Source organism: Volvox carteri (genome assembly GCF_000143455.1).
Source record: "Volvox carteri f. nagariensis unplaced genomic scaffold VOLCAscaffold_60, whole genome shotgun sequence".
Taxonomy (NCBI): domain Eukaryota; kingdom Viridiplantae; phylum Chlorophyta; class Chlorophyceae; order Chlamydomonadales; family Volvocaceae; genus Volvox; species Volvox carteri.
Genome location: NW_003307603.1, coordinates 760797 through 784539, shown reverse-complemented (window position 1 = coordinate 784539; position 23743 = coordinate 760797). Strand labels below are relative to the sequence as shown.

The 23743-nt window shown below is 55.7% G+C and overlaps 5 protein-coding genes across 5 annotated transcripts; 3 read left to right on the top strand and 2 right to left on the bottom strand.

Annotated features, from left to right (window-relative positions):
- Window positions 1-924: 924 nt before the first annotated feature.
- Window positions 925-5887, top strand: dnj14 (molecular chaperone). Its single transcript, XM_002956404.1, has 9 exons — window positions 925-1239; window positions 1328-1381; window positions 1469-1584; window positions 1682-1867; window positions 3512-3625; window positions 4107-4223; window positions 4950-5102; window positions 5325-5464; window positions 5642-5887. Exons 1-9 carry the CDS (start codon window positions 1053-1055, stop codon window positions 5742-5744), a joined length of 1170 nt encoding a protein of 389 aa, XP_002956450.1. The 5' UTR covers window positions 925-1052; the 3' UTR covers window positions 5745-5887.
- A 917-nt stretch (window positions 5888-6804) lies between these two features.
- On the bottom strand, window positions 6805-9109 carry VOLCADRAFT_107227 (uncharacterized protein). The gene is made up of 2 exons (XM_002956345.1): window positions 8521-9109; window positions 6805-8324 (listed from the first exon to the last, which is right to left on the bottom strand). The coding sequence occupies exons 1-2, from the start codon at window positions 9006-9008 to the stop codon at window positions 8255-8257; spliced, it is 558 nt and encodes a 185-aa protein (XP_002956391.1). The 5' UTR covers window positions 9009-9109; the 3' UTR covers window positions 6805-8254.
- Window positions 9110-10320: 1211 nt separating this feature from the next.
- On the top strand, window positions 10321-15512 carry VOLCADRAFT_97425 (uncharacterized protein; the record flags this gene model as incomplete). The annotated part of the gene is made up of 3 exons (XM_002956403.1): window positions 10321-10353; window positions 12637-13311; window positions 13737-15512. The coding sequence occupies 3 exons, from the start codon at window positions 10321-10323 to the stop codon at window positions 15510-15512; spliced, it is 2484 nt and encodes an 827-aa protein (XP_002956449.1).
- A 2791-nt stretch (window positions 15513-18303) lies between these two features.
- Window positions 18304-21554, bottom strand: ck1 (serine/threonine kinase). Its single transcript, XM_002956344.1, has 8 exons — window positions 21275-21554; window positions 20948-21041; window positions 20808-20877; window positions 20587-20735; window positions 20137-20514; window positions 19936-20062; window positions 19709-19850; window positions 18304-19529 (listed from the first exon to the last, which is right to left on the bottom strand). The coding sequence occupies exons 1-8, from the start codon at window positions 21301-21303 to the stop codon at window positions 19517-19519; spliced, it is 1002 nt and encodes a 333-aa protein (XP_002956390.1). The 5' UTR covers window positions 21304-21554; the 3' UTR covers window positions 18304-19516.
- Window positions 21555-21836: 282 nt separating this feature from the next.
- On the top strand, window positions 21837-23743 carry VOLCADRAFT_83638 (uncharacterized protein; the record flags this gene model as incomplete). Its single annotated transcript, XM_002956402.1, has 5 exons — window positions 21837-22064; window positions 22128-22209; window positions 22316-22395; window positions 23098-23148; window positions 23532-23743. 5 exons carry the CDS (start codon window positions 21837-21839, stop codon window positions 23727-23729), a joined length of 639 nt encoding a protein of 212 aa, XP_002956448.1. The 3' UTR covers window positions 23730-23743.

The following is a 23743-nucleotide window of genomic DNA, read 5'->3' as shown; positions in this document are numbered from 1 at the left end:
GCCCTGGGGTTGCGTGTGGGTGGGTGGGGGTTACGGGGCGCGTGCCGACATCGGGGATTTGGGGGGCGGTGGGGGGTTGGGGGCCTTAGGGAGCTCGTCCAAGTGTGCGCCCTGCCGCTTCACTTTCTTATTGGATGGAAAAGGAGGGAAAGTCGACCTTCACCACGAAATATAGGGAGGTGTGGCGGAATGAACGGCTGGGTCCAATTTTTGGTCCTCTTTCTATTTCTTTTTTGCTTGTATTTTATGTCCTCTGTTGGTTCGTTTGCCTGTTCGCCTGATGGTTGTGCTTTTTCTTCGCTGTGATTGGTTGTTTGCGTTGCGTGTGCTTGCGAATGGATTGATTGTGATTCATTTGTGACTTTTGCTTCTGGTGCTTGGGCCTAGGGTGGTGGGCGGTGTGAAGAATGAACTGCAGGGCCCAAATAGACGGTACTGGTAGCGGACATTTGCAGAGTCCATGGAAGCGGGACGGTGGTTGGGTTGGGTGTGTGTGGGGAGGGAAGGGTGGAGATCGTGGGGACGATTTTGGTGCGTACACAGCGTCCAGAGGCAGACTCACGCGCAACGAGGTTAAGAGGTCGTTTGCGTTGGGTTTCTAAGATGCTTAGATGTCAGGTTTATATGTGCTCTTTGCCGCTGTCGAGGATTTGTGAGGGTGTGGCTATTCCGGTACCGGGAAGCGGTTATTCGCATACAAAGTAATGCCGCAGGAGCTGTTGTTCCTTTATGTACACGATTTAAGCTTCTTAGTAGTGAGATGTAAGGATTTGTAATGCATGTCGGCTAGGCTTTGGTTCCGTACTGCAGATGCATGCTTTGCATGTCGTGGCATCGCCTTCTGGAAGGTCGGTGTGCACCACCGTCAAGATGAAGCTGTTTGATGGGAGAGGTTGCTGCACTTGCATGTAGGCGTTTACAGGTTAATTTTACAGCTTCTACAGAGCCTTTTGGCAAAGAAGGCAGCAGCGTTGCGCCGTTTTAAAATTGTTCACGCTCATCGAACTGCCTTGCAATCTTTTGGATTTGAATTGCAAACGTTGCTCTAGCCGATGGGATCGAGTCGTGCGCTGAGATTGGCTTTGCTTGCTGCGAAGGCAGGTCGCAGCGCGGGGAACAATATCACATCGCTTACAGCGAACGTAACAAAAGCCCTTGATGGTGGAGCTCAAAGCTGTACGCGGAGCTTGTGCACTTTGCTGCGATCGGCGACGGGCCCATCGCAACCAAGTTGCTCAGGCAAGGGCGTTTTGGACCCCCCATAAGGTCATGAACATTATTATTCTTATGACATAAAGTGTGCAAATTCTGCCATTGCTGGATGTAGGTCGCCTTCGCATATGGGATTTTTGTCCTCTTCGATTGATTCATAGTAGCGCAGGTAAGCGCAAAGGAAAATGATCTAGTCCTTATTCCACATAGCCCGTCGCGCGGCGTGCGTAATATGCTGATAAGCGTTCCTCCGCAGCGACGGCCGCTGCCGATTACTACGAAATTCTGGGCCTGAGCAAGGGGGCGTCGGACCAGGACATTAAGAAGGCTTACTATCAACTTGCCAAAAAATACCACCCGGATACCAATAAGGTAAGTAGTTTCCCCGCGCGGTGCTTTTCAACGGTTCCCCACCTCGTAAAACCCTGTACGCTCTGCTTTCCTCCCTGGGCACTCTACCCACTTGCAGGATGACCCCGCCGCAGCCATTCGGTTCCAGGAGCTCCAAAAGGCTTACGAAGTCTTGCGGGATCCTGAGAAGCGCCGGTTGTACGACCAGCTTGGGCGAGAGGGCATGGACCGAATGGAGTCGGGTGGGCAGTCGGGCGGCCCGGAGGCTGGGTTTGAGGGCTTCCAAGGCGGAATGCAATTCGGGGTGAGCGAGCGCGAAGCGCTGGATCAGGATTGGGTGATCTGGGTCAATCAAGGCGACCTGATTTAGGTTAAGGAGATGTGTGCCGTGTGGCGATCTGGGTCGGGGGCCTTTCCTATGGCTTGGGCGCCACCAGGTACAGAGCAAACTGCGCAGGCCTAAGCAAACCTAAGGGAGGTGCCTGCATTAGCGATGGCGGCCCCACCAAGCCGCGAGCAATGGGATCTGGATTAGCGGGCGGAGGTATTCACAGCCTTGGCCGATTACGCTGATAACCACGCTGACTCACCGGGCATGGGAACATGTGTTCAGGGTTCAGGGTTCAGCACTTGCGGGAGATCACTCGGCCAAAGCCATACACGGGGCCCTCCTGCTATGCAGCTCCAAAGCCGCATCCGTGTCATGCGGGTGAAGGGTTCAGGGTTAGCTTGAACGGACCTCAACGGACCCTAGTGAGCCTCAGGGCTGGTGAAGAGACCTGGCACGCAGTAATCTGGTGGAATGGTCTGGTCGAATTACGGATTCCCGGATCTTCCCGGGAATTGGGCAGCTCTGCCGCTTGGGAGGGATGTTGCGTTTGGGAGGGAGCGAGACCGGCTGGCTTGGGTTGCCTTGCCTGGAGGGGGGCCCCTTGGCCGGGCAGCCCCTGGGGCTGAAGGATTGCAGCAATGTCGGAGGTGCAGCAGGAGGAGGAGCAACAGCAACAGCAACCCCCGGGGCCCGCACCTGTATCATTTCGAACAAATGTGATACTAACGGGGCCCCGGACAAATGTGCGGTTATGAAGATGTTGCAACAGCAGCAGTAACAGCAGCGACAAAAGCAGCAGCGGGGGTAGGAATAGAAGCAGGATGACGGGTGCAGGGGCGCAGAAGCGCTTCTCTATGCTGCTTTCCAAGCTGGCGGTGCACCCACGCCAGGCCACACCACGGCAGCGGTGCTAATCTGGACGGGCCGGCCAGGTCACGTATGAAGAGGCAAGGGGAGCCGCATCCGGGGCTCGCCACATTTGCGCTGCCGCGCGCCTGGGGGAGCGCATACGGGCTAGGGACGGGACCGGATAGACCTTCAGACGGCGGCCCTATGCTTGCCGCTCGCTGGTACTTTTTTTTGTGTGTGTGCTATGGGAGGAGGAAAAGGACGTGGAGAGGAAATGACGCCCCGCTTTCCCCTCATACTGCGGCTGGCTGACTAGCAACACAACAGCCTGGCCGGGGTCATGGGAGTAGAGACATGACTGTAGTCTGGGGAGATATGGACCGCAGGAACTTCGCATTCGTGGAGCCGGAAGGGTTTATGGGGTTCAGAAGGTCCGACAAGAGTGGGAGGTGTCCCCCATGGATGGAGAGCACTGCGGGGACGAGAGGGTCCCACACGGAGGACCAGTTTCCCAGGAGAGAGGAGAGGAGAGGGAGAGAGTCCCGATCTGCTCCCGATGGCTGTGCAAAACGGGAAAGGGCTGGGCATGGGCGCGGGTGTGTGTGCGCTGCCTGTCCAACAGATACTTGGCAGCGCTCGCTGCGCCATCTCTTGAAACCCAACCAGCAAAAAAATTGACAGCAGCTCTTTTACGCTCCTTATTGGCCTCTTCCATCCCCCGGTTTCATCCGCTCACCGTTCCACCCGTTGCTTCCCTCGGTAATGCAGCAGGGCATGCCCTTCATGATGAACGAGATCTTTGAGCAGTTCTTCCGGGCGGACCCCCGCCTGCAAGCCATGTTGAACCGCGTGCAGCTGCCTCCCCTCCGCATCCCCTTCATGGTGGGTGGTGTTAGGTGGACTGCTCTGATGGCCACCGCTGCTGGGAGGAGGGAGGGCAGGAAGGGGAGAAGCACAGGGGTTTGGGTCTGAAGCTTCAGCTGAGCCATTGTGGGCGGGAGGGACAGGAAAAGGGGGGAGACGAGGCACTTGGGAGGAGGGCCGTTAGGTGTGAGATGGCCGTTAGGGGGAGCTTGCTACGGGTGAGCTGCTAAATGGGGCTGAGGAGGATTTGTGGAGCCCCCTTGGTGGCTGTGATGGTGGCAGTGAGGGCGTTACCGACTCCACGAGTCCCCACAACCGCTGTCGCTACCACTGCCACTACAGCTGTCGTACGCATGTCGCAGTCAGCTTGCACTGCGCTGCTTGCAGCTTTCCGTTTGGCCCCGGGGGTTGGGTTAGGCCGTTAGCTTGGAGCAGTGCCTGCTGCGTGCTACTGAACCCTAACACCTTTCTCCTTGCTTCGTCTCGCCGCCCCTTACAGGAAGCTGTGAAAGGTACTCGCAAGAAAGTTGACATAGGTTTGCGGCCGGGCGCGACACGGTCTATAGACCTGGACATTCCCCCTGGGGTGGACACGGGGGACGTGGTGGAGACGTCGGTGAGTGTGTGTGTGGGGGGGCCGCGTGAGTCAGGGGCGAGCCCGGGGGAGTGGGGCGTAACGACATGTGAAGACCCCGGATGGAATTGTGAGATTGTAAGCATCTGTGGGCGGCGCTCGTGTTGGAGGTGCTTTCGGGGGAATAATCAGGGGAGTGGTGGTGTGCCCCTTGCCTCTCCCACTCTGCATTCAATGTGCTCTGCACATCACATCACATGATATTTTTTGTTTCTCCTCTTCTGCCGATACGGACGTGTGGGCCAACGGCGGGGCACCCAGTCCAAATCTGTCCCACTGCCTAACTTGTGTCTGGGGAAGAGGTGTGGAAGGCTAAGCGGCTAATCGCCGTTCCCACTCAATCCCGTCATGTTGCATGCTGCCGTTGTCCACCGCCACGACACCGTCGCGCATCCGTGCCAATGCCAATGCCAATCAACCCCTGATTGTCAAAATGGATTATCCTTGGCCCGCCAGCTGTTCGCTCCAGCGGCTCACAGTCGCTGCCGCGCGTCCTTTCTTCTTCTCTCTTTGTTTCGTTCTGTCCTTTCTCCCACTCCGTCCATTTGACATCGGATGTTCTTTTGCAACTTGGATATAACTGTCCCTCCCTCCTTTCTCCTTTCCTCTTTTTCCCAAACCATCGTCACCATCACCGAACGTGTTTGGGATCCAAAACACACAACTGGGCGGTCCGGCGGACACGGGGATGGATGGAATACTGGCTAGGTTGACATGCCGGGGCCGGGACGCCGGGCAAGTGCTCGCATGGTGCTGAACATCCCCATCGAGGTGCAGCCGCACCCCACGTTTCGGCGCGATGGCTGCGACATCGCCACCACGTTGCAGATCCCGCTCACGGACGCGCTGCTGGGGACCACGGTGAGCACAACGCCGTGCTGCGGAAAGGGGCAATGCGGGGTTGCCGGGTGCTGCAGCCTGGGGCTCCGGTTGTGCTTGGGTTTTGCGCTAGGGGTTGATTTTCATGGAGGTTTCTCTAAACATGGGAACGCATTGTCTCATGATCCTGCCATCCTTAATGCCCTGTTCAGTGGGGGCCCCCGTCTCCCGCGCTTAACCCCCTTATTTCTGCTTCTTGTGCAGGCCCGCGTGGAGACTTTGGACGGCAACGTGGAGCTCATTGTGCCGCCCCTGACGCAGCAGGGCGACCGACTGCGCATTCGTAACAAGGGCATCTTCAATCCGCGACGCGGGATTCGGGGTGACCACTACGTGGACATCAGGTGTGCAGGTGTACGGCTGTGCGGGTGCGGTTTGTTTGGGAGCCTTTGGGAACCTGGGCCAGCAGTCTCGACGAATACGGCTGTTGGAACTGTGGTAGCGTGGCGAGCTCGTCGCAATGTTGCCTTAACAGTACTACTGCTTTCCTCTCTGCCTATTGTCTTCTTGCTTACATGCAGTATCGTCATGCCTCGGGTGTTGAGTCCACGACAGCGCGAGCTGCTGGTGGAGTTCCAACATGAAGAGGACCGCAAGAAGCGAGCTAACAGCACTGGGAGATAATCAAGATTTAAGTGACGGTGGATTTAGACTTATGGTGGCAGTAAATGTGGCAATATCCACCCTTGAGATGATCATCTGGATGTAAAAATGATGACTGGTCATCCTATGTTTGGCGATTGTATGTTGCAAGTATACATGGAATGATGTGTAACGATCTTAGGCGAAGATTATAAAATTTTGCAATAATTACAAAGGAACAGAACTTGCGCACTACTATATATTGTAGTTACCAAAAACGACACAGCTTTGATTCATTTTTATCATATAGCCAAGATAATACTTAGCCTCTGTTGGAGACAACATGTATATTGCAAGACGACACTTATAAGAAGGCCAGGCAATTACTAGAGGCTCAATGCCCAAGGCGGCAGACTAAACACATCGCAAGTTGACGGCCGCAGCGGCAACGGATCCGTCGCTACAGGACGAAAATAAAAAAGAGGAAACTACAGGAGCAATGCAGGCGTTGCATCAGACGACACAACTCCTGCACCGACAATCCTTAACCTTTCAATGGAGCTGTACAGCCCAGGAGCTTCAAGTAGGCACAACTTTTATCAACTTGAAACACTCCGGTGTTCCATCCACCACCCATTCTTCCAGTCACATAGGTGCCAGTCACCTCTTCCACGTGCGACATGCGCCACACAATCCCGTTTCACACCATCAGCCGACATGCCTTCACCATCATGTCGAAATGAATGTTGTCGTGAGCACCCGGCTGCTACCGAGCAACCCCCTCGACCAGAAGACAACCACGACATGCAGTCCTAAACCTATGCCATCAGTACTAATGCCACAGATTAGAATGCGCGGTGCATACGCATCTCCATCGCCAGCCAACTGAATGACGGTCAGCGAGAACAGGGGCGCAGGACCAATTTCTAGTAATACAGACCACGCCTTGCCATCCACAAATCTGTCGAAAGCATTCCGACGCTCCATGCGCGGCAACACGAGCAAAAGCATACATGTCACGTGCGTGCGTCGCGCAACACCCGCGCACACGCTCCTGCTTCCTTCACGTAACTTCCTTGGCTGTAACCTACGCCATGTGTTCCCAAACCATGTCTCCATAATCTGGACTCGACAAACATACATCTACTTTACCCGCCCTATCTGCGCGCACGCCACTCACATCTCCACTAGACAGAGTGGTATAATAAGCATAGGCTACTTTGAATCTTACCTATAGCCAATGCTCCCTAAAACACCACGCCAGGCCCTTGAAAAAAGCGGGCCAACACACATGGCAAGGCATCTTCACGAGCATTGGACGTCACACAGAACACACTTCTCTCGCCTCAGCGCAGCACCAAGCTTCACAGCAAACATTCCCTGCGAACTCACCAGCAATGGAAACTACCTGTTACGAAGATAGCATTGTAGCTAGGTGAACAACAAGCACACAAATCGCAGCTGTTTAGTAGTTGGAAAACCAAAACAGTCAGTTGAGATACGCGCGTCCTGAGAAAGCGTTAAACCAGTCGCCTACTGGGCAACCCTAGGCACCTAGTCAAAACTAGTTGACCACACAAGCGCGTCCGGCGCTAGCGAGGACCGTCATGACTAGCCCCCTAGCTTATCTTTGTTCTCGAGAGCTCGCTCCTAAACAGGCAACTGTCACCCGCAGGAGCTCAAGAAAAAAATCAATTTGCGTCACGGCCACATCAATGGCAGGTTAGAACGGAGCCAAGGATCCATCACAATCAGGTCGCAGGGGCTACTATAGCCACCTGCGACTTACTCTGTGATACATGCAGACGTTCGACTTGCACGCTCGCAGTGACTGTCGCAGAAAGCTCAGAAAACAACCCGCGAACAACGAGACCTTGGACCACATTCCAAACCCTGCATGGGCGACTTTTTCGCAAAAATGCACCAGCTTTGCCGGCAACTCAAACCGTCGACAGACAACTGATGCTGTAAAACGTGGTCAAACGATGATAGTTATGTACAAACAGTCTCGGCACAGCGTCCTTTACTAACGCACAATACACGAACAGAAGCATCCAAACCAAGCCACGGTGCCCAGCAGAGATGTGAAGGCCGATAAGGCCTTATCGCAGCCTACCGACAGCATCTCACCTGGCCTCCGTTCCAGCACAAACTAGCCAACAAGGCTTGCGGATGTCCGCTGCACAACTACACCACTGCCACACGACAAATGCATTCAGCTGCCGCATACGAAAGCAGGGCTTGACAACAAGCCCTTACTGTTAACGCAACCGAACATAAAGCTGCTCCGGCATTGCCCTGCCGGCTCACTTATCTTTGTGAGCTCCGAGCGCATGAAGGCTCGGGCAGTTGACCGCTTGTCCATGGGGATACCGCAGCAACGTAGAGAAACAGTCTCCCAAAACATTCTTGAAAAAAAACATGTGGCGATGAGTCGAAGCGAGGCAAGGCAAGCAAGGGCGCGGCTTCCGCCATGCACCCCAAACCTGAGTCGTTGTATGTTGGTGCTCAAAGGCACCTCGAAACATTCATATCATCTTCTTGTAACCTTATTACGCCTTGACTAGCGTAGCCTTCACTAGAAGGGTACTCGTTGGCATGGGAATGTCGCAAGGCCTCGGGCTGCGTCCAAATTATGTCGAGAACAATAGGGAATCGGAGAAGTCAACCATACCAAATATGCGGCTCAAGTAATGGAGCAAGAGCAGTCAAAACACTGCTTGAGCAGGAAGCCTTGGCCAACACGTGACGCGCTCAACCTCAAGAATCCTAAAAGGAGTAAGAGAAACCTAGAGCATACCGGAGTACAGAAACTCACCTTGAGAAAAATCCCGGGCACGCGCGAACTGAAGATGCGGCAGGAGGCTGCGGCATCATGTTAGAGGTTCCCCGAAGGACGCGGACAAGGTCATCCGCTGACTCCAGAGAAACAAAATGAGTCTTGTCCATAGCCTGCTTCCGCGTGCGGTTCATAGTGGCGTCCAGTGAACCGCGGCGAGGTGGAGAGGTGCAGGAAGCTGGGTGCAGCTTGCGATGTCCGCCTGGTGAGCAAGCGCTTGCGGCTTTCTGCTGTTTAGGTGGCGAGCTGCGCGGCGAACGTCCTTTTGGTGGTGAGCGCAATGCAGCCTTGGGAAGAGGAGGAGCGTTGTCAAAGCAGAACGGCTGCAGTTCCCTCTCGACCACTTTAGCTTTGCTGACGACCTTGACATTGTTGCAGACCTCGACGAGCTTGTCAAGTAGCTCCGAGGAATCGCCCTTGAATTTTTGAGAGGCGACCGGGCATTGTCCAACAACTGCGCAAGCCATTCCTTGAGACTCTGAATCTTGTCTGTAGCGATAACCCCTGCACGCTGACCAGCCCAGAGAAAAATGCGTAAACCCTTTTTATGTATCTGTGTAACACGACCCTCTTTCCAACATGTTTGAAACGCATCTCCACATTGCTTTATATCCAGGATACGCCTGTACTGCAATCCCTGTCGAGACCCTTCACAAGTATCCTTAGGAAATCACTCTTAGACCAGTTTCATATCATGTGAAGTTTACTATTTCAGCCTATGCAGGCGCAGCCAAGAAGCTTTAGCTGAACCATTGCCTAACCGCAGCGTGACCATTCCAGCCGTTAATAACTTCTCGCGAGAAACACTACAGCGTAATTCAAATTAGGCCTCCGCATGACGAGTTGACAGGAAGGGAGTTAAAGATCTTGGAGGCATAAGTTTGAGGGATTTCCATCCTTGTCAGCGGGCCGAGTCATCCAGAAGACAATTGTCAATTTGGGGTGTTAAGAAGGAAATTACATTAAGGGCATTGCCTTGAACCTCAACGTACGCTATATGGCCGATATGGCTGCGAGCTAGGGTTCTTGCGGCTCTTTGGGGTCAACCCCTCATCCTCTTAGCAATTAGCAAAAAGCAGTTACAACCCCCATCCCATGCATACAGGCCACGTCGTCTGGTCTCAGGCCTTGTATCGACATCGGTGATATATTACTTTAGGCAACAGTAAAACATTGATTGCACGATATTTGCACCTTTGGCCTGTATGGGGTTTTCAAGCTACAAGCAACTGATGGATTCTTGCCTTGATTGCCCGCTATGGACCAATGTTGAATACCTCGGAGGCAGCCCCGCCCATGTCCTAACTTTGTTTCCTGATGCAGTTGTAGCATGTGTGCATAGCATGCCTGCGTACGACTGACCCATTTTGTCCCCGTGATAACATTTTTCTTCCGCCATATCTTACCGGTGCAGCTTTCATTTTGTATGGCTAGGGCGTCACAACTGGCAGTTACACCAAACTAGCGAGTACTGTTCCTTGCATACAGTGCGGTATGAGCACGTCGACTTATAAGCAACAAGCCAGACGAGTAGGTGGCATGGAGCTATACGTAAGATGTTAACTCTCTGCACGTAGTGCGAACGAATAACCGTCGGCGGACAACGAGGATAGGGGTCGCGTCTAGATTTTTCCCTTTTTACCACATCGGTTCATTGCATGGCAAATCATCATTGGATAAGTTTCACATAAATGCTATACACGGTAGGATGCCTCATGCTGGGGCGCAAGGTCTCACGGTTACTTTAATGTTAAGGGGGAGTACGAATGTCATTTCACAATGAATACCAAAGAGAACAATTTACGCCAACAAGTGAGGCTTACTTTTGGTGGGCACACTACTTCCACATATGGCCTTGTTACTTCCGGCACCTGTCGGGAGCCGCGTGCTTTGGCAAGCACCCGTCAGTATAGGCCCATTCATCACCCGTGTTTCTTCACAGAGATCTCCTTGTATTTTTATAATTCGTATTCCCAGACGGAGGTAGGAGCATCCCTCATAGTACCGAACCGTACGCCAGTACCACTATCTAGTAGGTAGCCGGGTTCCCTAGCAACAACGATGCTGCAACAAACGAATTTTGTGCTAATCGTTGTAGCAATTCATAAGAGTACGAACTTACTTTCATGTGTCCTTGCTCTCTTCGACGCTAATGTGTAGACGGCCTCACCTGCAGGTCGCAACGTACGCCACAATCTAACGCTTGAAACTTTCAAGTAACTAAAACTTTCAATTCTTAGATGAAAGATGGTATCGGCTGGAACGGGAGAGGAAATAGCACTTTACATGCTTTCCCCAACGACGCTGGAGAGGCCCCGCGCAATGTCACGACTTAGATTACCTGCAGGCATGTCGGACAGCATCCTCCAAAGGCCGCCGGTGCATGCTGGGATGTCGTCGAGCGAACGGGTGAGCGAGCGTCTCAACTGGCCTCAGCAGGCAGCCAACGCACATCCAAAGCAGCACTTCATAAACATTTAACAAGATACTACGCGATAATTTCACCCCTTTCGTTTCCTCGCTCGGGCCTCCGTTGACATGTTGCCCGCCATCGTTCCCAAAAGAATGCCTTACCTTGTCTATGCAGCGGTCGTGCACAAACCTCTTGACAGCCTTCATGCATCTTTGCGCAGCTACCTTAAAATTTCTCCTTATGATTCCTCGGTCCTCTCGGCATCCTCTTTACCGCCTGCCCTACCCGGGCATCATTACCCGCGGCCTCCCCTTTTCCTTCGCCGTCAGTCGGGAATCACGCCACAAGCCCGCACGGGCCACCAAAGCGCAGGCGAGTCAACCGGCGCAAACCCGCCCTCCGGGCTCCGCTCCCCAAAACAATTTCCCGGTGCCCTTCCGGGGCATTCCCCCACTGTCTGGCGAAAGCCTGGGACACACGGCAGTCCGCAAGCGAGCCCTGGCGAGCACGGCGACGGGCACTCACCCAGGCAGCCTCAACACCTGCATCCCCAGCATCAGCACAAGCCATCAACACCGGCACAGCAACAACAACAAAATCAACAGCAGCAGCAACACGGTAGTGGCGGCGGTGGTGTTGGTGCAACGGGGTTGGGGGGTGCCGTCGTCAACCCACCCGGCACGTTATCCATCATAACCCACATCTTGGAGGCGCAACCCCAACCGCTGCAGACGGGCTGGTCACCCGCGACAAAGTATGAACGAACGGTCTTCTGGAGGGTTCGCAAGAGGGACGGGGTTGGTGACTGCAGGGGCATTGGGGGGTTCTGCTTTCTGCCTGTCGGGGCCCTGTTTCAAAGACACATCACAACGGTGTGTATGTATGTATGTATGTATGTATGTATGTATGTATGTATGTATGTATGTATGTATGTATGTATGTATGTATGTATGTATGTATGTATGTATGTATGTGCAACTGCGAATCCATCCTCTGTTTCCCCTTGTGTTCGCGCGTGCACTGACCACTACTGCCGCTGCTACTGCTGCTACTGCTGAAACTGCTGCTGCTAGGACTGCGACTGCAGCTAGGGATGTTGCTATGTCATGTCTGGACCAGCGATGCCCGTCTGGCGCTGTGCCTGTGCTGCACTGTGCTTCATTGTCACGACACACCACCACCCCTTTAATGAATCTGCGTTTTCGCTCGCTTGCATGGGTTATATTTGGATTTGCTAATCAGGACTTTTCCTTTGTACTGCGACCTGCAGGCCGCAGCCGCCTCGCGCCGGCTTCCGTAGCACCCGCTCGACGCCGCCACCGTCCACTGCCCCGCGCGCTTCATCAACCGCCGTGCTGCAGTACATCAGCGCCGCCTCGGGAGGGGGTCCCTTCCCGCCGCACCACCCACACAACAGCAGAAGCGGAAGCGGGGGTGGCGCCGCGCCGCTGACTGCATCGCTGTCCGTGACGGGGAGCGGCAGCAGTGGCGCCGGCGGTGGCGGCGCAAGGCGACAGTCGCTCCTGCCGCGTTCCCACTCCCAATCATCTCATCCTCCGCATTCTCATGATCCTCAGTTCCATCATCAGCATCAGCATCAGCATCAGCAACAGCCGCAGCCGCAGCTGCAGCAGCAGCGCAGCGGGTCACTGGACGATTGCCCGAGCCTCTTATCCTCCGAGTCGTCAAATCGCGATCGCGAGGACATCCTGAAGGCGGCCACGGCCGCCGCTGCCGCTGCCGCTGCATTAGGCGCAGTGGCCACTGACGGGGGAGCTGGCGCCAGCAGCAGCAGCAACATCAGCAACGGCAGCGGCGGCGGTAGCGAGTCCGGGAGCGTTCCGCTGCCGCCACTGATGTCGTCGGGAGGAAGCGGCTCACATGCCATGGCCACGCCGTCAGTGTTACGCAGGAGCAGCGCTGCTAGCAGCGCTGGCGACAGCGGCGGCTGCGGCGCCTCCGCTGCCATCCTCGTCGGACCGTCTGCTCCGCTCCATGTCGCCAAGTTGCAAAACTCGGCATGGGCCGCGGACGCGGCTGCTGTCGTACGACCACCGACCGCCGCCATCGGCAGCGTCAGCGGCGGCGGCGGGGCGGCAGGTCCGTACGTCTTCCGCAACACTGGCCGTAGCGCGCTGCTGGCGGCGGCGGAGGTGGGCCTCATAGGGGTCAGCTCTCTGCCCACGCCATCCCCGACGGAACAGTTCGGCACGCCGTACCGGTACGGCGCCGTACACTCCTCGCGACCGCGAGTTGTCGAAGCCCTAGCGGAGGGCGAGATCGGCAGCCTTGCGTGGCGCATCATCGTGCGCTACTGCCGACGGCGAATGATGTCCGCCGTGTTCCGGTGTTGGCTGGTGAGTGCCGTACGACTTGGATTTCCCAACACCTCCCTTCCTGGTACCCTACCTCCTCCCCCTGGTTCCTTACCTCCCTCCTGCCCTGCCTGCCTGCCCCACCACCATCTGAGCTCCATTCCCAGCTTCCTCCTCTCCGCCAATTTGCTAGAACAACACTACATTTCATGCTGTGTTTTGTTCTTCACCCCTTCACCCACCACTAAGCCACAATAACAACCTTCCGCTCCCTTTCACTCGCGTCCTCTGCGCGGCCCTCTCTTGTCCCTACACCTCTACCTCTACCTACACCTACACACGGGTCTCCTTCCCCTTGGCATTCCTCTGCGCAGTCAATCCCCCATCCTTTCCCCACCACCCTTGCTCCTCCCCCCGCTTTGTCTTCCCATGTCCTCCTTCCCCCTCTAAAACACAACCCACAACAGGGCCAGATACATCGCCTGCACACCGCGCGCGCCGCCGCCGAGGCCATGCGCTGCAAGTCCCAACTCGACCTCCTCATGGCCGCCTTCACCGGCTGGTTGCACAGGGTGTGGCTCCGCCGCCAGCAGCGCCGAAACCTGGCGCGTGCGGCGCGGCGGCGGCTGCGGGTCTACCTGGCGGCGTGGCGGGAGCAGAGCGCTGCCCAGGCGGATGCTTACAGGCTGTGGCTGCTTGAGCAGGTGGCGGCGGCGTGCCCCCAGGCGCTGGCGGATGAGGGCCGCAGCCTGATGGGGGTGCTACTGCGGCGACAGGAGGAGCACCAGGCGCGTGTGGAGGCGCGACAGCAGGGGGAAACGGCTGTGGAGGCGGGGCAGGAGGAGGAGGAGGTGGAGGCGGAGGAGGGTGAGAACGCCTTCGCGGCGAAGGCGGAGGCGGAGATGCAGCATGGAGAGGAGGAGGGGTTGGAGGGTGAGGCTGTGCTAGGTGACGAGGTCGAGCAGGAGGCGGAGGGGGTAGGGGAGGGAGAGGAGGTGGATGGCTGGGGTAAGGTGGCGGGAGCGGTCAGCGGTCCGGGCATTGAGATGGACCTCAGAGCGAAAGTGGAGTTGGAGGTGGACGTGGCGATGGAGATGGAGGCGGCGGAGGACGCGGAGGCGGAGCGGAAGGAACTTGAGCGCAGGGCGGCGGAGGCGGAGGCGGAGACGGCGGAGGAAATTGGAGCAGTGTGGGAGGAAGCGATGGGTGATGCAGCTGCCGGCATCTTGGCAGCGGCGGATACGGAGTTCAGGGGAGTTGGGGACTTGGCGAAGGTGGGCGGGAGGTTGGGGCTGGTCGGAACCGGTGAAGTGGTGTCGGCGGGGTTGGGTTCGGAGTTAGGGCTAGCGGCGGGGGCGGCGGCGGCGTTGGCGGCGGCGTTGTCAGGTGGTAGTGTGGAGGCGGCGGCTGAGGTAGATGAGGTGGGTTGGGAGGCGGCGGCCGGGGTTCAGGAGGACCGCGCCGACGGCGGCGGCGGTGGTTGGGTGCTGGAGCCTGTGTTAGGTGAGCGATTGGAGGGCGCGGCGGCGGCTACGGCTGGCGCGGAGTGGGGGGCGGCGGCGGAGGATCCCGTGGGTGAGGAAGCCTCGCTGCGTATGGGCCGGGCTAAGGCTGCTACGGCGGCGGCTACAGCAGCGGAAGAAAGCTGGATAAACGGCGGACCAGAGTCAGCCCCGTCACTGCGACCGGAAGGGGAGGTGACGGAGACGGCGTTGGTAGGGGCGGCTGAGGAAGGGGGTAGAAGCACGAATCTGCCCGAGGGTGAGGGTGAGGGTGCGGAGGGTGAGGTGGGGGGGGGTCCGGAGCGTCAGTCTGGGAGCTATTTGTGGACAGGAAAGGTGGTGGAGGAGGCGGAGGACGGTCAGGAGCTTGATGTGATGGAAGAGGAGGAGGAGAACAACGGTGCCAGCCGCGCCGCAGATGTCCACCTGTCGGCGCAGTCAGGGTTGGGGCTGTTAGCTCCCGAAGAGGCTGGGCTTTGGCAAGCGGCCGACGTAGGGCCGACTGCGAGAGGGGCTGTAGAGTCGGGGGTAGCGGGGTGGGGTGAGGAGGCTGACGGGGCGGGGGAAGTGGGGGGGGAGGGGACCCCCAGCGAGCATAGCACCAGCCTGGTGGGAAGGTGGGAAGCCAGCGTGGGCTACTGGCGCGACGGCCCCTCGCCGTCACCGCCGTCGCCGCCGCCGCCGCCACATCTGCAAGCTAACGAAGTGGAGGAGCTGCCGCCTCACGACGGCGGGAGCTAATGCGACGGTGCTGAAGGCGACGGCAACGCTGGCGGTGGCGGTGGCGGTACCGGGATCTAGGTCAGGGTGATGACGGGTACGGCGGCGGCGGCGGAGGTGCCTGGCGGCGTGGGGTTGTGTGAGGCAGGTGACAGCGAGGCAGATCAGCTTGCTGTGGCGTTTCGAGTACGTGTGTCGGGTTTGGCGCTCGTCTGTGTCGTGCCATCCACATGCCGTAGCAAGGGCAAGGTGGAGTCAGTAACCGCGCAGAGAAGAGTGGAGAATGCGATTGCAAATGCATGGGGAAGGGCGCAGCGCCCGGTGTACGGCACGGGGCCGGGCAATCGATCGCTGGGTGTTGGGGGTTGGATTGATGAGCACAGGGATGCACCCGGACGCGTTGTTACAATGACGTTTTTGTTTCAACGACCGACATGATGTGGAAATGACGAATTGATGATGATTGAATACCACACTGCTGCGCTACTAGGGCGTCCAAATAGCAAGGTGCAGTACGGCACTATCGTGGTCGTACAATAATATGGTGAGGAAGAAGTTCTCAGTTACATAGCGTACGGCTGGAAGTCTATCTATGTCGGTCTGTTGCATACGTTTGGGCTTTTGGCGGCTTTTCTTCACTTAACCTTCTTAACGGTGCCGTCTTTGTTGCTAGTTGCTGCCGGGTCCTTCGTGTTCCCGGCATCGACTACGTGGCCTGCGCGAGGGGGTCTCAGTTGTCCCCCCCCGTTATCAAACCTTGTTGATATATCTCTTAAAAATCAAAACATATAAGGTCCGCGCTGCTTTCAGGGCGCAATGCGTGGTTGTTGCAGGTGGGCGGTCCTCGAGACCGCATTCATTGAAACATATACTTCAAGTGGCAGGCGACCGTACAACAAGTTTCAGCAGGCTGACTCGCTGGTCGGCCGCCGTGCGGAGGGGGTTGCGGCGGCCGACAGGATTATTTGTCATACACGTTGCGATGTTGTGGTGTTGGCTGGCTAGTAGGGAGCTCCTGCAGTCTGTCTGGTCCTGCGGCCCGTGCCTGTCTCTGCCCTTCCCGGCCGGCGGGCCTCTCCTCGTTCCGTCATTCAACCAGGGTGTTGGAGGGGTCCACGACCGTGCTGCTTCTTTTGCTGCTTGTGGGTGGACAGGTGATAGGCGGAGAGGGAGAGGAGGAGGAGGGAGAGGAGGGGGGAAGGAGGAGGAGGAGGGGGAGGAGGAGGAGGAGGGGGAGGAGGAGGAGAAGGAGGGGGGGTTGTTCGGCCAATGGATGTCCTTGCATGGCATGGCGTGGTAACGTTGCCTTTCCGTTTTAGCAAGGTTACTTTGCGGGAGGTACTTGACAAGACGTTACAACATGCTCGATGAGCAGTGGAGTGCATATGCTTGCTGCATGGTGTGTTATACTGAAGAGCAGACTTTACTCGCCGCCGTACAGGCGCGGAGGCAGGCAGGTGTGTACGTTCCATGACTGCACTTGGGACCGTGTTGCGGTGGGATGCCTGGCAGGCAATTTTGTGTATCATAATAGCCTTCTATCACAATCGTCATCTTGACCATCATTCATCCCAAGAAGTTTAATGATCATCATACGTCACGTTCGTACCAGTACCATCATCTTCCCCAAATGAGTCCGTCCGAGCAGGGCTGGTCCCACATGCTGGCCCAATCCTTGGGGCACGTACGGAGAGGTGGCGTTAAGGAAGGGATCTAAGGGGAGTTGGCGGCAGGGGTGAGATGTGGTTCAATTGGTCTGTGGTGGCACAATCGTACTAGTGGTGTTGCACGCAAGGGGGGTTGATGTCATTAATGCTTTGGGCGGGGGACGGGTCGTCGCTCCGCCGTTAGGAGTTTGGGTTTCCCCTACCCGGGCAGTGCTAGCCCTCGCACGGGTGTGTTGTGGCGAGAGGCCGTCGTGCCTTCGTGCCTGCCTGGCGTCGTGCGGTGTATGCGTCATGGGTGCTCGTGCAGGGGCATGATGTTGCGCCGTACACTTTCCTACAACGTACGTGTGCCGCTTCAGAACTTTCACTGTATCATTACCGAATATTGTGGCCGCTCGGGAGACAGCGTGTGTGTGGAGTATGGACTATTTCGATGTCACCTATTGCGCGTAATGCACAAGGATCATTTTTCGATTTGAATTGGTCCTTCACGCGTCGTAGCCATTTTCCCAGCTTTCTTCTTGATTGCGTTGTCTGTTAGCAACTTCCAGGCTGGGCGTGCTGTAACGATGAGAGCTTAACACGTTTGATACGTGACTGTGACGATTTAAAGGAAGGCTTAGGCTATATAGCAGCTGCGAAACTGGCTTGAGGCAGGGAAACATAGTAATTCGTTAGTTTTCGCAGATGTATACCCGCCCACTCCCGGGGCATGCCGAGCCGTTCATGTGTCTGGATACGACTGGTCTGGGAGATCTCCCGTAGTCGGTACTGTAATATGCCCCAGTAGCAATCTGAAGGGATATGTGCGTCTCTGCAATACTCTCGTACACTGCCATGGTTGTAATACCGTGGCTGATGGACAGCGGTAAAGTTGGACTTCCGTGCCACTAGTTCTCAGGGCCCCGCTTTCGGGGACTGATTAGGACGCAGGGGGTTTAGAACCTATTAACCGGTCCCCTTTAGGGGAAGAAGGGGAACACTTCTTCCCATCCAAATTCACCCATTTACTACGTGTAATGTTTCAAGTTTGATGAAAACTGGCCTCCGGCCTGTCACGCAACAGCTCTGCTCATGTTGCATTCTCTGGTGATACAGGACATACGAACGAGGTGCTGAACGACGCGCACCCCCCGGCGCACCATCACCTGTAGGATTGCAATCGGTGTAAACCTCAGGAGGCTCTTCCAGCTGATCTGATCTCTGTGCATTCAAAGGCACAAGGCCGAGTGGCAATGCAAACGTGCTTCTCAACTCTTGACCTGCAAGGACCCGCATCCATCCCACTCCTCGATATCGTCGAACAGCACAGCAATTGCCAAGTTACCAAGGCCCCAACCCAAAAGTGCTATATGGCATCCCACTAGTTCCTCATCCGTGACACGAACACAAAGTCAGGATTCCATCGGAATTACACGCTCACATGCCCGTGAATGCGACCCGACACTTCAAGACTTTTGTTGGTGGTGGTGACCCTATGGTAATTCAAACAGCGTTCGGAACACCGACGCACTCCCTTCTAACAATTGCGACTTCTCACTCCCGTTAGCTCAAAGCGCCCGGTCAAAAGCTGCACAGATTTAAGTCATTTGCTACACCCAGCTGCTGCAGATTCAGTCCCAGACAGTGATAAAACGACACCCCGACTTAGCCTTTCCGAGCATCAACAGCACAAGAAGCCTTCAGGCAATGGGTGTACCATTACATGTACCAAAAGCAACTTAATGCCAATGCCATCCGACTATAGTGGGCCACACCGGCGGTCCCGTACCCGTGCTCAAGAGCCACAGCTCCAGGGCGATCATGTTTATCCAGATGTCATGCATGGTACATCAGACATACTGCTGCAAACTAGTATCCAAGGTTTGTATTACAGCCGGCCGTTGTAACAGCCACAGCCCCCTCCCGCAAACGCTGACTTAGCCACCAGTGGGCCAAACTATCCAGCGTGCATCATTCCGAATCTTTCTAATGGTGAAGGCGCAACTACATGACACCTATTTTCTATAGTCGCACAGCGGCCACATGGAACTGTTTCGAAAGCGGGCACCCGACCCTGCCGCACTGGCTGCCGAGTCATTCCAGGATAAAAGGGGTTGCCGCTCAACAAATGGAAGAAGCCGCCGTACGCCACATAAGTAGTAACGCCCCAGTTCTTTCGCGCCCCATCCCTACAACACCAGACCTCCGTACCCAGGTGTAACAAATGCTTAGCGGGGTCCCAGAACCAGCCATAACTCGCCATGGCGATGGGCTACGGTGCGCTCACCGCGGACGACACGCAGCTCTCTATCCTCCCAGTCACCCACAGAATAGGCATGCGTCCCGCTCCAGCTGCATGCTGCGCCACATTCCAGCTTAAAAGTCAAACCTGATGTTGGGGAGAGCAAAATTGATTTAGGTGGATATCAATGTCCGATAATGCCGTCCATAGCCGGGTGTAAACTTGCCAACAACTGTAACCCGAAAACATAAGCATGTCCTAGACAGGCGGCACGGCGACAGGAACTGAGATACTGAAAATTAGTGGCCGGACCCAACTGTACCTACCTTCCGCCGTAGTTGCCGTCCTGCTGCTCCTCGCCCTCGCCTCCCACGGGCTCCGGCCTGGGTGGTGCTTGCGGCCGCGGCACCGTCCCGCTTTGCTGGTGCTTCAGGATAGTCCAGTCAAACACGTAGTCCCACTGGTACCCTGCGAGAAGCGCATCACGCAAAACACAATGAATTGCTAACATGACAACCCCTTCCTTCTAAGATAGTAGCAACGATGAACCCACCTTCGCGCGCAAAGAGGTCCCTGAACATCTTCCGCAGGTAGGAATAATCCGGCTTGTCGTCGAAGCGAAGGGAGCGGCAGTACTGGAAGTATGTGACGAACTCCATCGGGTAGCCCTTGCACAGAACCTACAGAACACCCAAAACTCGGCTCAGCCACCCAAACTCTGCAGTAGAAAACCTGGCATAACTCAAAACCCTACCTCGATGGGCGTGGACATCTTCTTTTCGCTGATCTTCTCGTATTTCTGGCGCTTGGTTGTGGCTTTGAGGCCTTGCCACGGAAGCGAGCCCCGAAGGAAATACATCATGACGTAACCAAGCGACTCCATGTCATCGCGTCGGCTCTGCTCAATGCCCAAGTGTGTGTTGATGCTAGCGTAGCGCGCTGTACCGGTGAGGTTCTTGTTCTCACGGTATGGAATGTGAATGTGTGTTTTCGGATCTCGGTACTTCTTTGCCAGACCGAAGTCGATAATGTGCACCTGGTTGGCCTTCTTGCCCAAGCCCATGAGGAAGTTGTCGGGCTTAATGTCACGGTGAATGAAGCTGCGAGAGTGTACAAACTCCACTCGAGATAACTGCAAAAACAAAACAAAACACAATCATTAGCGACAAAACAAAACCGGCCGACCCTGCAGTGGGCGCCTTACCAGTTGGTCCGCAAGCATGAGCACCGTCTTCAAGCTGAACTTCCTGTTGCAGAAGTTAAACAGGTCCTCTAGACTGGGACCAAGTAGATCGATAACCATGACGTTGTAATCGCCCTCAACGCCATACCACCTCACGTTAGGGATACCAACTGCGCCAGGTGGGACAAAGTTTCAGGCCGCGGCCCGTTCGAAGCAGCAGTGGCCTCAGCAAGGCTACCTACCTCCACCCTGCAAAATCTTGTAAAGCTTTGACTCGTAGAGCAGCTGCGCGTGCCGAGTCTTGACTGACTCCTGCGGGCGAGCGGCCAAACAGGCGTCAAGGTGCTGCTCCTGCGCGCCGCTTCAAGCACGACTAACGCACCAACTTGATGGCGACCTCCTCCCCGGTCTGAATGTTCGTGCCTAAGTAGATGTCACCAAAGCTGCCACCGCCAATCTTGCGACCAAGCCGGTACCTGTATGCAGGGGTAAAATTGAGTCACATTCTGTTCGGCTCGGAGTTGTAACTCTAAGGAGCGACCAAATTTGATCCAATAAGTACATGATGCTGACAGGTGCAGGCCAGGCAAATGCGCAAATGAACAACTGCTGAGCAGTTTGACGCATCCTTACGCCTAGGCCTATGAGACTCAAGAGGTAAACCTGCCAGACCTCGACTGGGATTCACTGAAACGTACGCAATACTTACCGCCCAGCGATGCGGATATCGAGCGCCATATTGTTTGAGGTCGGTTCTGGACGTCAGCCCTTCAAGTCTCCCCTTGTCGGCGCGTTCTGCTCTTCCACGCAGGCTAGCCGCCTAATATCCTCGTTCAAAGCACGCGTTCCTAGCGTGCGCTTGCTAGTAAGCTTCCATACAAACGCCCCGGTTTGTAGACCCTTCAGGGGATTTTAAGGCAGGGATGGACGTGTACGCGTCCTAGCAGCTGTGGTTTCTTCGCGAATTCGGTTTATCTACAAGTGTTGATTCTAACTACAAGCGACGTGCAAACAGTGCGGTCAGTACTCACATACAAGTCCTCGTGGGCCTCCTCCCAGCCTGACCGTACGTTTCACTGAGTTCCCGAGTTCTCACACAACATACTTCAAAAACCACTATGACTTTTTGCGAAGGATAGAGCGTTGATACTCCTTGACAAAGGCTTCACTGTGCTACACAGTCTTGACACCCTCCTTTCAGCCTTCACAAAATGCCTAAAGTAGACCGGAATGCACGAAAGGAACCTCTAAAGGAGGTCGGTCCGGTTGCTATGGAGGCTGATGACGCGGCCGCAGCCCACTTGCCGGAGAAGCCCAAGTTCGCGCCGCTCTCATCCGGCGACAAGCAGCCTGGCGGCGACGCAAAGGTCGAGTTTCGGCGTGTTCCGGTGCCCCAGCACCGCATGACTCCCCTTAAAACAGCTTGGATGGAACTTTACAAGCCTATTACGGAAAACCTGAAACTGGACATGCGTATGAACCTGAAGTCGAAGAAGGTAGTTTAGTTGTGATTCTGGGGTGGGTCTCAGTAGGTATCCGGATTGATTCAGTAAGCTGCACAGGTCGAGATTAAGACTACTCAAAAAACAACATCGCCGGAAGCACTTCAAAAAGCGGCGGACTTCGTCCATGCATACCTGCTTGGTAAGTATTCAGAGTGGACAACTATAGAGAGTGGGTGGCCAGCTTCGCCCGTGTATATGCACCTAGCGCTTATTTGTGTACACAACCCTCACCCGAAATTCAACAGGCTTTGAGATTCGTGACGCCATCGCACTACTGAGGCTCGACGACCTGTATGTTGAGTGCTTCGAGATAAAGGACGTTAAGGTATGGGCAGGGGCAAGGCCGGGGACGTAAGGAAAGGGACGGGGTTTGAGTTTGGAGATGGCAAGCACCCCAAGAACGCCTTCAGTATCTCATGCACAGGGTCGACATTGCACTCCAAGGGGTTTATCGGTCCAGGGCACAAGGAGCGACCCGCACCTGGCTCGGACAGAACCAATTGATCAAGCTCCAGCAATCCTGCGGGATACTTCGTTCAGTTACTACTTGGCACAGTGGCAGCCAGCTCGCAAGTAGCACTGCTCTCCCCTCACCTGCTAAATGTAATTCGTACCTCTTCATCTGCCTAGTTCAATTCGGTACAGAAGGAAGCGGAAATAAGCTAGGGAGCCGGCTACTATGTTACTCACTCATCCAGCTTCTAAGGGAGGGCAATCTGCGATTACCTGCCACCGGTGCTACCCGTGCCATTCGACCAGAAAAGAATCCGCGCTGTGGAGAAGTCTGTGTTGCGCAATTTCGGGGAGGGAAATTCGCATCCTTACCCCGCAGTTGCATGTACGTACTTGTTCATGGAGCAGGGAAGTGTGTCATGGCGTTGTTGTACCGCTTGGTCAAGCCCCGGGCAGCAAACGGGTTCACTTCAATATTGGGCTAGCTGCGCTCAACCCTTCAGTAACGCAAACAATCCTTTCCAACATCGTATCAGGAAACGTCGCATCATTCATGCTGTACTCCCTCCCTCAGACTCTGCGCGGCGAGCACCTATCGCGTTGCATTGGTCGGCTGGCCGGCAAGGTAAGCACGCATGAGAAGGCTGGTCAGCCGGATAAACTAAGGGGAAGAGACGGAACAGCCTGCCTAAAACTCCGCAGCGTGCGGCCTGTGGACTGGAAGCTGTAATAAGAGGCTAGCCGCATCTTGGTTTGGTTCCGAGCAGCAGCGACCCCCCTGTACTTCGGGTTTTAGGGTTTTAAGGCCTGTGCGCTAGGAATGTTGGTTGGCTAGCCCCGCTGGACGGAAGCAGAGTCCGGTGACCTGTGTCCCTGAGCTCCTGCCAGCCTCTTTGCCAGCCAAGGGCCATCCTACTCCGCCGGCTGATTTACCGCCATTCCTTTGACTCTCGTACTCCATATTGCTTGGCTGCCCTTTTACACTTTTTTCAACCCCATGCGCCGCAGGACGGCAAGACCAAATTTACGATTGAGAACGCGACGCGCACTCGCATCGTGCTGGCGGACACGCGAATTCATATCCTAGGTTCCTTTCAGAACATTCGGGTGGCGCGTGATGCGTTGTGCTCGCTCATCCTCGGCTCTCCCGCCTCCAAGGTCTACTCAAAGCTTCGCTCGACGTGCGCGCGCTTGAATGACAGCTGAAATGGCTTCTGTCT